General features: G+C 42.4%; 1 protein-coding gene across 1 annotated transcript in view; it reads right to left on the bottom strand.

The window, feature by feature from the left end:
- Positions 1-14,736, bottom strand: part of MEGF11 (multiple EGF like domains 11) — a 307,153-nt gene that overhangs the window by 149,509 nt on the left and 142,908 nt on the right. The window contains exons 3-4 of the mRNA XM_063314383.1: positions 12,584-12,830; positions 10,456-10,576 (exon numbers count right to left, since the gene is read on the bottom strand). Coding sequence (XP_063170453.1) covers positions 10,456-10,576; positions 12,584-12,830 — 368 coding nt within the window. The remainder of the gene's footprint in view (positions 1-10,455; positions 10,577-12,583; positions 12,831-14,736) is intronic.

A 14,736-nucleotide genomic window follows, 5' to 3' on the forward strand; every position in this document is an offset into this window, starting at 1 on the left:
TTTATTTAAAGAATTATTTCAAACTTGGGCAACTTCACATTAAACAGGTAAGTTTCATTCTTTATTTTCAGTTTAAGAACACTGATCATGCATATATGCAGGCCCACCCATGAAACGAATATAATGATTTTGTAACTTCTGGCCTGGATTTGAGCCTGAATGTACAGCAGTTCCCCAAGGTCTGAAAAATATTTCAAGGGTTCCTTCAGAGTCAAAAGGTTGAAAAAGAAGAGGCAACTGTGAATGCAAGGAAACGGAGAGCACATTTTCATGAGAAATATTTAGGGAAAAAAAAATCCGCAGGGCAAGCTTACAGCTCAAGAACATGGGGGTAAGGAAATGTAGTAAGAATTGTACAACAGTATATGATTCCTATCTACTTTTGGGGAATAAAGTTCCTGAATGATGCTCAAAATGCAGATATTGCCTTTTTCATAAAAAAGAGTTAGCCTCTCTATAACACAGGGTTTCTCAGCCAGGGTTCCGTGGGACCCTGGGGTTCCACAAAAGGTCACTAGGAGTTCCCTGGAGATCATGATTTATTTAAAAAATTATTTCAATTTTGGGCAACTTCACATTAAAGAGGTAAGTTTCATTCTTTGTTTTTAGTTGAAGAACACTGTTAATGTATCTATACAGGCCTACCCATTAAACAAATATAATAATTTTTTAACTTCTGGCCTCTATTTGAGCCTGAATGTGCAGGGGGGTTCCCTGAGGCCTGAAAAATATTTCAAGGGTTCCTCCACGGTCAAAAGGTTGATAAAGGCTGGGGGCTTCGGGAAGGAATGGCGGACTGAACGGCTGTGCCCCCTGGCTCGGCAGGCGGAGAGGACAAAGTGGCAACTATTGTCAGGCTCAGGAAGGCTTTCCTGAAGCCCAGAAACATTCTCCAGATCAAGGAGAATACTTGGAATTATCCCATTTGTCCTCTGAAATGGCAGCTTGCAACCAGAAGATCTCATTTTGCTTTTGACTGGTAAGGGTACCCGGGAGGCGGGGACGTCACCATTTCCAAGCCGCACTGTAGCCTTAAAGAAACACTAAGTCTGGCCACCCCATTTCTAAATCAACAATTTGTGTGTGTGGGTGTGTGGGTGTTTTAAGTATATTTACTCCAAGAGACTTCAGCAAAGGATCGTTACCTGGTCGTGGTGCTGGAGCTTGAGCACCTCAATGACGCCATGAGCTAAACCGTGAAGGGCCACCCAAGACGGGAAGGTCATGACAGAGAGGTCAGACTAAATGCGATCCCTGGGGAAGGTAATGGCAACCCACCCCAGTATTCTTGCCGTGAAAACTAAATGGATCAGTACAACCAGAGATATGTGGGTATACCATCGCAAGATGAGACCCCCAGGTCGGAAGATGGTCAAAATGCTACTGGGGAGGAACAGAAGATGAGCTCAACTAGCCCCAGACGTGATGACGCAGCTAGCTCAAAGCCGAAAGGACGGCTAGCGGCCGACGGTGCTGGTGGTGAACGGCGAATCCGATGTTCTAAGGATCAACACACCATTGGAACCTGGAATGTAAGATCTATGAGCCAGGGCAAATTGGATGTGGTTATTAGTGAGATGTCAAGATTAAAGATAGACATTCTGGGCATCAGTGAACTGAAATAGACTGGAATGGGCCACTTCACATCAAATGACCACCAGATCTACTACTGTGGACAAGAGGACCACAGAAGAAATGGAGTAGCCTTCATAATTAATAGTAAAATGGCTAAAGCAGTGCTTGGGTACAATCCAAAAACGATAGAATGATCTCAATTCGAATTCAGGGCAAGCCATCTAACATCACAGTGATCCAAATATACGCCCCAACCACAAATGCTGAAGAAGCTGAAGTAGAGCAGTTCTATGAGGATCTGCAGCACCTACTGGACAACACGCCCAAAAGAGATGTTATTTTCATCACGGGAGACTGGAATGCTAAGGTGGGCAGTCAAATGACACCTGGAATTACAGGTAAGTATGGCCTGGGAGAACAAAACGAAGCAGGACATAGGTTGATAGAATTTTGCCAAGACAATTCACTCTGCATAACAAACTCTCTTCCAACAACCTAAGAGACGGCTTTATACATGGACTTCACCAGATGGACAACACCGAAATCAGATTGACTACATCCTTTGCAGCCAAAAGTGGCGGACATCTGTACAGTCAGTAAAAACAAGACCTGGAGCTGACTGTAGTTCAGATCATGAACTTCTTCTTGCACAATTTAGGATCAGACTAAAGAGATTAGGGAAGACCCACAGATCAGCTAGATATGAGCTCACTAATATTCCTAAGGAATATGCAGTGGAGGTGAAAAATCGATTTAAGGGACTGGACTTAGTAGATAGGGTCTCGGAAGAACTCTGGACAGAAGTTCGCAACACTGTTCAGGAGGCGGCAACAAAATACATCCCAAAGAAAGACAAAACCAAGAAGGCAAAATGGCTGTCTGCTGAGACACTAGAAGTAGCCCAAGAAAGAAGGAAAGCAAAAGGCAACAGTGATAGGGGGAGATATGCCCAAATAAATGCAAAATTCCAGAGGTTAGCCAGAAGAGATAAGGAATTATTTTTAAACAAGCAATGCGCAGAAGTGGAAGAAGACAATAGAATAGGAAGGACAAGAGACCTCTTCCAGAAAATTAGAAACATCGGAGGTAAATTCCAGGCCAAAATGGGTATGATCAAAAACAAAGATGGCAAGGACCTAACAGAAGAAGAAGAGATCAAGAAAAGGTGGCAAGAATATACAGAAGACCTGTATAGGAAGGATAACAATATCGGGGATAGCTTTGACGGTGTGGTCAGTGAGCCAGAGCCAGACATCCTGAAGAGTGAGGTTGAGTGGGCCTTAAGAAGCATTGCTAATAAGAAGGCAGCAGGAGATGATGGCATCTCAGCTGAACTGTTCAAAATCTTACAAGATGATGCTGTCAAGGTAATGCATGCTATATGCCAGCAAATTTGGAAAACACAAGAATGGCCATTAGATTGGAAAAAATCAACTTATATCCCCATACCAAAAAAGGGAAACACTAAAGAATGTTCAAACTATCGAACAGTGGCACTCATTTCACATGCCAGTAAGGTAATGCTCAAGATCCTTCAAGGTAGACTTCAGCAGTTCATGGAACGAGAATTGCCAGATGTACAAGCTGGGTTTAGAAAAGGCAGAGGAACTAGAGACCAAATTGCCAATATCCGATGGATAATGGAAAAAGCCAGGGAGTTTCAGAAAAACATCTATTTCTGTTTTATTGACTATTCTAAAGCCTTTGACTGTGTGGACCATAACAAATTGTGGCAAGTTCTTAGTGGTATGGGGACACCAAGACATCTTGTCTGCCTCCTGAAGAATCTGTATAACGACCAAGTAGCAACAGTAAGAACAGACTATGGAACAACGGACTGGTTTAAGATTGGGAAAGGAGTACGGCAGGGCTGTATACTCTCACCCTACCTATTCAACTTGTATGCAGAACACATCATGCGACAAGCTGGGCTTGAGGAATCCAAGGCTGGAGTTAAAATCTCCGGAAGAAACATTAACAATCTCAGATATGCAGATGATACCACTTTGATGGCTGAAAGTGAAGAGGAACTGAGGAGCCTTATGATGAAGGTGAAAGAAGAAAGTGCAAAAGCTGGCTTGCAGCTAAACCTCAAAAAAACCAAGATTATGGCAACCTGCTTGATTGATAACTGGCAAATAGAGGGAGAAAATGTAGAAGCAGTGAAAGACTTTGTATTCCTAGGTGCGAAGATTACTGCAGATGCTGACTGCAGTCAGGAAATCAGAAGACGCTTAATCCTTGGGAGAAGAGCAATGACAAATCTCGATAAAATAGTTAAGAGCAGAGACATCACACTGACAACAAAGGTCCGCATCGTTAAAGCAATGGTGTTCCCCGCAGTAACATATGGCTGCGAGAGCTGGACCATAAGGAAGGCTGAGAGAAGGAAGATCGATGCTTTGGAACTGTGGTGTTGGAGGAAAATTCTGAGAGTGCCTCGGACTGCAAGAAGATCAAACCAGTTCATCCTCCAGGAAATAAAGCCAGACTGCTCACTTGAGGGAATGATATTAAAGGCAAAACTGAAATACTTTGGCCGCATAATGAGAAGACAGGACACCCTGGAGAAGATGCTGATGCTGGGGAGAGTGGAGGGCAAAAGGAAGAGGGGCCGACCAAGGGCAAGGTGGATGGATGATATTCTAGAGGTGACAGACCCGTCCCTGGGGGAGCTGGGGGTGTTGACGACCGACAGGAAGCTCTGGCGTGGGCTGGTCCATGAAGTCACGAAGAGTCGGAAGCGACTAAACGAATAAACAACAACTCCAAGAGAGGCTTTTTACAGTGAGGAGAAGCCGGTCCTCTTGGTGCTTAATGTTATTTTTGGGATTACTTTTTAATTTTTTTTTTAAGTTTTGGATTTCGTTTTCCTTCCAAAGGAAATTTCGAAGATTGAGTAAATAATTGTCTTCCTGTTGTTATTTCTGTATTAAATTTGAAGAAAGCATTTTCCTACACATTGAATTGGCTAATTTGAACCTTCAGCTTTCTGTCTTCACTTTCCCTTGAGAACAGTCTGCTACCCACTCTCTCTTCAGGTAAACAGCTTTTGAACTTTCCCATATCTTCAGATTTTGCTGATTAAATTCCTAGGGGGCACCATAATCTACTGCGTGAGACAAGGAGGGTTTCAACCAGATCCTTTCTGACCTTCTCCGGGACTTCAAACAAATGTCTTCTGACTTTTATGCAAGATATCCAGGATACTGTGGAAAATATGAGAGCTAAAATGTGCCATCAGGTTGGGGATGTGGTGGATGAAATTGAGGAACCTAAGAGTGATAGAAAGGTTTCTTTTAAGACCGAGATTGGGATTTCTGTCAAGATGCTGGATAATGGAATTGAAGAAATCTAGGGGAGAGAGTGAACTGCAAGCCATAAATAGGGTCGATCTCCTGGTAGAATGTCATGAAAAGAACCTGGAATTTTGGACAGGGGCAGTTGGGCTGTTTGATTTTCTTAAGGAGGAAACTCTGCATATCTTGGAAACAGGTAACTGCTCTGGTGTATTTTGAAGTGGGATAAGGATTGAAGAATATTTATTTTGTTTGCTTTAAGGATTTGACTGATGTTATTTGCCTTTAAAGATTTGGATTTACTGTTTTGAATTGGCTTTGTTTTCTGTGTTTATTAAGATTTTGGGTTTATTAAGATTGGGATTATTAAAATTGTTATACCATTGTATAATAGCTGACAACTTATGTGCCTTTCAATTTGATTTTTATTCTAGTAGACAGAAATGTATAGAATAGGGGTAGGAAGGGAATAATTAAATATGTTTTATCTTTTGGAGGGGAGAAAGATGTTTAGGAGGTTTATAAAAAAAAATCTTTATTTTAATATAAGGGGGAGGAGTAACTGTACTTAGTGATTTTTATTATGTGTTAAAGGAGAATGATTTATAGAAATAATGTGGTGTTTTTGTTTAATATAGAGTAAGAGATTGATTATGGAAACTTTGTATATCCTTGCTGTTAAAAGTCGGAAGCCACATCTTCTTGTAAATTTTAATTTTTTTTTTCTTCTCTTGTGTTTCTGCACTTTTTTTCTTTTTTTAGTGTTTAGTTTTTACTGTAGTTTTTATTCTTTCTTTGAAACTTAATAAAATTTACTATTAAAAGGTTGAGAAAGGTTGTTCTAAGGTAATAATTTTAAAGATAACTTTTTTGGGGAAATGCTTTGTTTCTTTTTCATGCTTCCTTTCAAGCAAATAGAAAAATAACAGTAGTGCTGCATCAATGCTTGCCACCTTTGAGTCTTCCTCCTGAACACCTTCCTCATTTGGGGGGTTACCCAAAAGAAAGGAGACTAGAACCCCCGAAGTCAGAAAGAGAGAGAGGGAGGCATCAGCTACACGATGAGCATGGAGCGAGAGCAATCCAGATCTTTTGATGCCCAAAAGGCATCATCTGAACTATTCCTTGCCTGACTCCAAGCCTCCTGGGCCGATCTCAGCATATGTCCAATGGGAACAATCCTGTCTCCTTTTCCTCTTATCATTCACAGCTTCCAAATAATCTTTGTGGCCTTCCCAGGGATAAACAGATGAAGCATCCCCCGAGTCTCTTGCCTTTGCTTTTTTCTCATTTCCAACAGCAGGATTTGCCAAGGGTCTAATCGTCAAATGGTGGAATAATGCCAGAGGGCATAGCAGAGCTGAAGGAAGCCTTTGGCAAATCCAGAGGGAGTTAATTATCACATTATTGATACAGATTTAGATGCTTCTCTTAAAAAAAATAAAAAATAAAAGAGAGAGCTCAGCCTTTCTTCTTGACACAGAGAATTAAAGGCGAGGAATAATGCATTGTTTGGAAGGCATTCTCAGTAACTTCTCAACACCAGCAAAATGCTGCTGGCAATCAGTGAGATGATATGCAAGAAAAATACTGTATGCCCAAATCTCCACCCGAGGTACAGCATTTTCTATCTTCCTTTCAGTGAAAAGGGGCACCTCCAAGTTTTGCTTACCGTACTTAAATTCTGCACTTTCTCCAGCGAGTTTAAGGAAGGACAGATACCTTGCAACCTTCCTGTATTCCACATTTTTGAGTTATGTTAAGCAACAGGATTGGGGTCTGGACTACCCAGTGAGATTCACAACTGAGCCCAGGTTTTAACCCAGATTGCCTGTTCAAAGTCTCAGATTTGACCTGCCAACAGTGACAAACTGGCTCTCTCTGAGACTCATGTAGAAACACAAGTAGGATTAGCATATATTTCTCATAAATATCCTCTGTCCAGGTCATATTGATCAGCTTTGACGACATGGTCATACGTCTTTACTCATCATACTTCATACCCTGTTCAAGTTCAATTCTACTAAACTGATTTGTAAGATGCTGTGGGATTTCAACCAGGGATTTGGGCATCAAGCCCAGATGCTTTATCCTCTGCATCCCATCTCTGACAAGACTGTGCAGATCAGGCAGAATTTACTCCATTCTGTTGATCACTTTTGGGGGAGAGTTCTGGTCTGATTTCTTTTCTTTCCTTTTTTTCAAAGGAATTTCTAAGTAAACCATGTAGCGGGCTTTGAAAATCTTTATTTATTGTACAATACAGAAAGAAGATGCAGAGGGTGTTGTCATTTTTTTTTCTAATACATAGAATGTCCTGTGGGCCTATAAGGGTGCAGAGTTTTCACAGAGATGTTTGGAGTTAGATATGATTTGGGCAGAGCCTGGCAAGAAGAATCAGTGGGGATTCTTCTGAGCTTGGAGACACCAAAGAAGCGCACAGGGCACCCTGTAGCATGGCCTCTGCCTCTTATGGGTGGGATCCAGGGCCTACTTGGCTCTTTCAGGCAGCTGGATAGGGTGTCTGTTGCTAGGTTTGCTCTTAACTCAGCAGCATTCAATACCATCGAACAAGGACCACCTGTAAGGGCTGGGAATGGGAGACACTGTATTGTGGCACCTGTATAGAAAGTAGAAGCCAGCGTACATATGGGGATTGAGCCCTGAATCCTTCAATGTGGGGCACCACAAGGCTCAGCTGTCTCCTCCATGCTCTTTCATATCTACATGAAACCCCCAGAAGAGGATTTCCATCTGTTTGGGGTGAAGTGTCATCTATACACTGATGACACTCAAGTATACATCACCAGACTGGAATCCTATGGGTGTCCTGACCACTGGTTGGAGGCTGCAAGGATCTGGATGAGTCAAAACAAGTGAATATTAAGCCCTGCAGGACAGAGTTGTTGTTTTTGGATGACTGAACTGGATGAAGTCCAAGCCCTAAGTTGGATCTGGAACAGTTGTATTCCCTTTGAAAGAACAGCCTCAACTTACGAGTCTCTGTGGACTTGGGGCTATTGCTCAAGAAGCAGGTGGAAGGTGTTGCCACAAGGGCCTTCACCAAGCTTTGGTTGGTGCTCCAGTTGGGCCTTTTTGGAACAGAATATTCTTGCAGCGGTGACTGACAGCTTATCACCTCATTCTTAGACTCCTGCAACACGCTTTACATGGGGCTACTCTTGAAGATGACAGTAGGTCCAGCCTGATTACTGACAGGAGATAGGATCAGCATTGGGACACCATGTTGAGATCACTGCGTTGGTTACCAATAGACTTTTAGGTTGAATTAAAGAGGCTGGTTTAACCTTACATGGTTTGAAACCCATGTACTTGTAGAATCATCTCTCTGGAACAGAAGTAGCAGTCCCTGTGTATTCTTCCCAAGACCCCCCTTGGGAAGACCCCTCTTGGTCTGTTTTGGGAATCCATCCCACATGAGATTAACAGGGTGAGGGTGAGGCGCATCTTCTCTAAGGCCAGCTATGGAACATCTTCCCCCTGAGAAAAGGGAAGTTTGTACTTAACTTGTTTGTATTTTGCAAAGCAAAGTCTGGGGATAGACTTGTGGGCTGGATGGTAGACCTGGATCTCATTTGGAGTTGGAGTTTATAATGGTATGCAAACTGCCCTGAGTTTTGAGAGGTTAGGGCAGTGTCGACATGGTATAATAAATAAAAGGCATAATTAATGTTTATTAAAGCCACATAAGTCTGTGGACCTGTGCGAGGCTCACATTCTTAGAAATAAATATAATGCAACAGGCTGGCATTTGGCTTTAAAGCATCCCGGCTTTCTTCCTTTGGGAAAAAACATTAGAAGACAATTCTTAAAAAATTGCACAGGTATCTAAATGGTCACCAAGGGAGGTGTCGATAGATACCCAGATGTTTGTGGCACCACAGTGAGAACCCAGGCAGTTCATTAAAACATGGTTTACAACTCACAGTTATTAACCCAGTCTGATGATGTATACTTGAGTATCATCAGTGTATAGATGACACTTCACCCCAAACAGATGGAAATCCTCTTCTGGGGGTTTCATGTAGATATGAAAGAGCATGGAGGAGACAGCTGAGCCTTGTGGTGCCCCACATTGAAGGATTCAGGGCTCAATCCCACTTCCATATGTACACTGGCTTCTAATCACCCTTCAGTCTACTGCAGCATTTGAATCCAACCTAGAGACCATATTTATCCAAAAAGACAAAATTCTCGAAATTTAAACCAGCTTTCCTAGAGATGCCCTCCACCCCAATAAATGTGTCTGCGTACCTGACATGCTTGTACATGAGCCTGAATGGTCCTATGTGCATAACTAAACCTGTCAGAAGCCAAATTCCAAAAAAACGGGCAGGGCCAGGACAAAAAAAAATAAATTTATTTTAATTGGACTAATAACTACTAATTAAAATTAATTGACTGTAAAATAAGGTACTCAATTTATAAAACTAATTGATTCCCCCCTTGGCATGTTCTAACCATTCTCTTTCTCCCATGTGGAAACTCTATTTTCTCCTTCTAGCAAAAACAGACAAAGAAGAAGGGGGTGGGGGGAAAGCAGGAAAGAGAAAAGGGGAAACTAAACTAGATGAAGATGAGACATGGAAGCAGAGAAACTACACCCTGAAGGAAAGAAAAGAGAAATAAATCCTCCACTTTTCTTTAGGGGTGTGGATCGAGGAGGTCCAAAAAATCAAAATGACGGCCACAACTGTGGGATCAAAGCTTTGATCCCGCAGTTGTGGCCACCAAAGTCTTTTTAGGAGCCCCCCCCCGACACCACTGCACAAGAGTTTAAATTCATTAGGTAACCATCCCCTCCCAAGCACAGACTACTCATCAAAAAATAGCCATCATTTCTCATTAATGATCATTTGTAGTCATTTCAACAGCCTCTTCTCAACCTCATCTCCAGTTCACCAGTTCACACTTCCAAATGGGGAGATCTGACTTCCTTCTGGTCAAATACAATGTCACCTCCATTCCATGGGTCACTCTTCCTTTTAAGTAGCCCAGAAGAAGGCACAACCACCTCAGCTGCCTTGCCACAGCTTGTCCCCTGGCCCTTTGGTTGCCATCCACCTAATCTGCTATTCTATCCCCAGTCTGTCTTTGCCTCTGGCTCTTGGCCCTTCTTTCACTGCTTACCCTTATTTGTCCATGATGAAGACTTTATGGGTTTGGCTCATTTGATCCTCACCTGCAACTCAGGAGGACAATTAGGCCCTAATTAGGCTCTGGGGTGTGCTACGTAGACAGAAGTAACTTTCTACCAGTTATTGTGCCCTAGCCAACTCAAAATACCTGGCAGAGATTTCTGGGTGTGTTTAGATTGAATGTGTTCAGTTCCTATAAACCTGGAACAAAGGAGGCCTCCTGTACCTCATTCTTGGTCAACAAGTCAAGAACGCATCCCAAACATAGCCACTCATTGCCTATCACACTGCAGTTTGAAAGGCTCTATCTTGAATCACACAAGCGTCTTGCAGTTCTGCAAAAATTGTTATCAGCAAGTTGCCGTCCACTCAGACAAGCATTAGAGGGCTCATGGTTTTAGATGTGCTCCAAATTTACATACCATCCATCCTGGGAGACAGGTGCATTCTCCAGTGATGTGGTGACAGGTTCCTCCATTTTGGCATGGACATCGCTGTTCGCATTGGGCTCCATGACTGCCTGGAGGACAAGGCTCTTCACAACTATTCAGGTTTGTTGCAAGGAAAGGAGAAGGGCAGAAACCCAAATTAAATACAAAGAGACACAAAACAATTTTGTAAGTTACAGCACTGTGGCTACAGGGTTTACACAAATCATCCATCATGCAGCGAATTCCCATCGACAGTGTTAATGGTAAAATGTAGGTAACCAGTATTTATTGTTGACGAGAAGACAGCTTTTCTTTCAAAATCCTTTGTTTATGTTAACAGATCTTTATTCTCAAAGAAAATCACCTCTCTGGTTCAGGGAAGGACTCTTTTTTGCCGATTCCCCTGTTTTGTGAGATGGGCAGTAACAACCTCCCAAATCAACAGACCCCCTTTTCAACACGACTGTTCTAGCCTAGCTCCTAGCTCTGAGGCCTTCAAAGTGTTGAGACTCCTGGTACAAAATGAAAAGTCTATGAAATAATAGCCCATTACAGCCTACTAGGAATAGGTGAGGTAACAAGAAAGGTACAAGTGTCTGTATGGGTGGGATGAGTAGGGATTAAAACAAATTCCACTGAATCATAATGGGCCAGACTTGCAGGTTTTCTCAAAGAATGTGTGCTTGACCCTCCCCTCCAACCTAAAAAATCCACAACATTGTCTGATCACTTGACCATTCCAAAAAGTACTAAAAAAGCACCTCAAATAGCTTGGCACATTCCTTATAACCAAACCAACCTTTCTAAACATTTAAAAAACAGAAAAGTGACGCTGAAGTTGGTAAAATATATGGGGTAACTGCAACCCCATATCTGTCCCTGAGTCTAAGCTAGTGGATTTCCACAATTTTTAATCATTTAAAAAAAATTGGACCAGAAATTTGAAATCTGTCCCTAAGAGCAGACCATAAACAGAGAGGATTTACTGTGGTCTGCTAACCCCTAGAATAATCTACGCATTTTAGTCCAAGGTTGGGAAAGTAAATAAAACTTGGGGAAGTCAGGGGCTAGGATCAATTCATACAACCCAACAGACTTATTGAAAATCTAGATTGATGGACTCATGCAGAGGTTGGAGCACGCCCTGAAGTATCTGTTCTATGAATTTCTAATCTCTCCTATACCCCGAATGTTCACAATAAGCAACAACATTTATAAATATTTACGACAAAACGAAATCAATAACCGCTGTCTCAGGGAAGCAAGCAGGTTTGAACTGGCAAAAAGAAATACTGCAAGATCAATTCACAGAGAATGATAGGTCTATTAAGGCATGTTAGCATAGGTGTCTATTAGAAGCCATGATGACATCAGAATGCTGTCATGACATGTGTGATGTCACTTCTTGACCTCTCAAGATTTCAACCCATTTTAAAGTTTTTAAAGAAAGGCCTTTGGCTTCATTGAACCCCAAAATGCTTGTTGACCCCTATGCAGAAGATGGGTGCACTGACCCTTTTATTCCAGAAGGTAGGTGGTGGGAAGTGGTACACTGCAAGGAACGAGGGTATTAACAGAAAGCAAAAAAACAAAAACAAAAACCACCTACAACTCTAAGTAATTACTTTTGTGTGTGTGTGTGTGCCTTTGAGTCAGCATTGACTCCTGGCAACTGCCTGGACAAGTCCCTGCAGTTTTCTTGGCAATATTTTTGGAATATTGGTTTGCCCTTGCCTCCGTCTTCCTAGGGCTGAGAGAGAGGGACTGTCCCAAGGTCACCCAGCTGGCTTTGTGCCTAAGGCAGGACTAGAACTCACCGTCTCCTGGTTTCTAGCCTGGTGCCTTAACCACTGGACCACACTGGCTCTCTTATTTGAGTTAACCTTGACACCCTGCCTGGACGAGTCCCTGCACTTCTCTTAGCAAGGTTTTTCAGAAGTGGTTTGCCCTTGCCTCCTTCCCAGGGCTGAGAGAGAATGGCCTGAGGTCCCCAGCTGGCTTTGTGCCTAAGGCAGGACTAGAACTCACCGTCTCCTGGTTTCTATCCCCGTGCCTTAACCACTACACCAAACGGGCTACTACTTCCCCTGAAAGTAAAGTCTATAGCCACTTGACTTACAAAACTCCAGTGTATCCAGGTGCGCAATGACATTCTCCTGTATTGTGGTCACAGGTCGCCCCATTATGACACTGGCACTTGAGCAGGCAGCCTTTCCCATAACTTCCCGGCTCACACAGGTCTTCGCAGCGCCATCCTTTGTAACCCGGTGCACACACACAGGCTCCAGTGATGGGGTTACACAGAGCTCCGTTCCGGCACTGGCAAGGGTTGCTGCAGTGAGGGCCCCAGTGGTCCTGGTCACACCCTGAAAAAAAAGCAGGCAGGTCCCTTCAGCAGAACTGTAACTGTAACAGCTGCATTTCGCTGAATCTCTTTGACGTGGAGGAGGCGAATAGCCCACCTTTTGCCTACAAGCTCTTTCTCAAGAATATTGAGCGGATCTGCAGAGATCGGGGGTGTTTGACTGAAACCAGTGTTTGGGAAGAATTGATTTCATGATTCAAACTGCTACTTACTTATTAGCCAGAAAGAGTCTGTAGCCCATTTCTAATAAAAATGTATTCTTATGGTTAGATACAACCTGAAGAGGTATTATGGAGAGGATGGAGAATTCAGTTTTAGACAGTTCATATAAGATACATCAATTCTTTTGTCAAGACTTTTTCAGACTGATGTTCAACCAAAATTGGAATGAGGATTGTTAGTACTAAGTAAACAGATATACACTCATGAACTCTTGAGGAAGTCCTAAAATATGATGCAGTCTCTTTTATGGCCTGCTACCATCCTTCGATTTCAGGCAACAGGAGCTATAATTCACAACCCTCCTCAAAACTTCAAGACTGCAGGGACGTGTTTTGTTCATGTTTTGTTCCGTTTTCCCTTCTTCTCCCCTGTGCTTCACATTAATATCCAGACTCCTGTGCCATCACCTCCCATTCTTTATCCATTGACCCTTCGGGCATTACACTTCTACAGAGGAGCCAATTATTAAGTCTGTTCCCATTGTTAGGAGGAGACCCATGTTAGTCTATATTAGCCAAAAATCAGAAGGAGCCTGGTAGCGTCTTGTTATACTGCCAACTTTTATTAAAAGACAGACTTTTTCTGATTTTAGGTCTGTTCAGTCAACACTCATCTCCACATTAACAAGAAAAGGATGATTAGAAATTACATCCACAATGATATCTTTGGGCTATTTCTATAAAACGTTTCAACAAATGTTTTGAAATACATTTAGGATTTTGAAAATCTAATCACCAAAATTACAAATTAGTTGGTTTTTCTTTGCCCCAGCACAGAAGTATAAAAGATGTCGGTTTTTCTTTGCCCTAGAATAGATGAGTTGCTACAATATCAACAAGCAGATACAGGTGATTCTCACTAAACAACCATTCATTTAGTGATGATTCGGTCTTACAACAGTGTTGAAAAAATCGACCTATGACCGGTTCTCACATTTATGACTGTTGCAGCATCCCCATGCTCATGTGATCACGATTTGGGTGCTTGGCAACCGGTTCACATTTATGACTGTTGCAATGTCCTGTGGTCACATGATTGCCATTTTTGACCTTGCTGGCCAGCTTCTGGTAAGCAAAATCAATGGGGAACTGTGTGATTCACTTAACGACCACGTGGTTAGCTTAAAAACCATGTGGTTAGCTTAACACCCATGGTGATTCACTTAACATCCACTGCAAAAAAGGTTCTAAAATCGGGTCAGATTTGCTTAATGACCACTTCGCTTAGCAACCAAAATTCTAGTCCCAATTATGGTCATTAAGTGAGGACTACCTGTAGAAAGTTCCACATATCCAAAAAAATCAAAACCAATATCAAAAAACAACTCCCCCCCCCCCAAAAAAAAGAAGTGCAGGGAGATTGAAGCTTTCATGAGTTGGAAGCAGCTGTTTTGTCTGGACCACGGAGGTGGGATATTGAATAGATGTTCATTTAGCCTCCTCCTTCTATGAATGACAATACTAGTTATTTAGAGGCCACCCATAATCCCTATAATTCTGGAAGAGCCATCACTACAAACTGAACCTCCCTATATAAGGATTTAACCTCGCATAACGTTTTTTCTGGATGACCACAAGGTATGAGCCACCAAATGTTCATCTGTGATACAGAAGAATAAGGTAAAGGTAAAGGTTTCCCTTGACATTAAGTCCAGTCGTGTCTGACTCTAGGGGGCGGTGCTCATC

Source organism: Candoia aspera, chromosome 13, assembly GCF_035149785.1.
Source record: "Candoia aspera isolate rCanAsp1 chromosome 13, rCanAsp1.hap2, whole genome shotgun sequence".
Lineage (NCBI taxonomy): Eukaryota > Metazoa > Chordata > Lepidosauria > Squamata > Boidae > Candoia > Candoia aspera.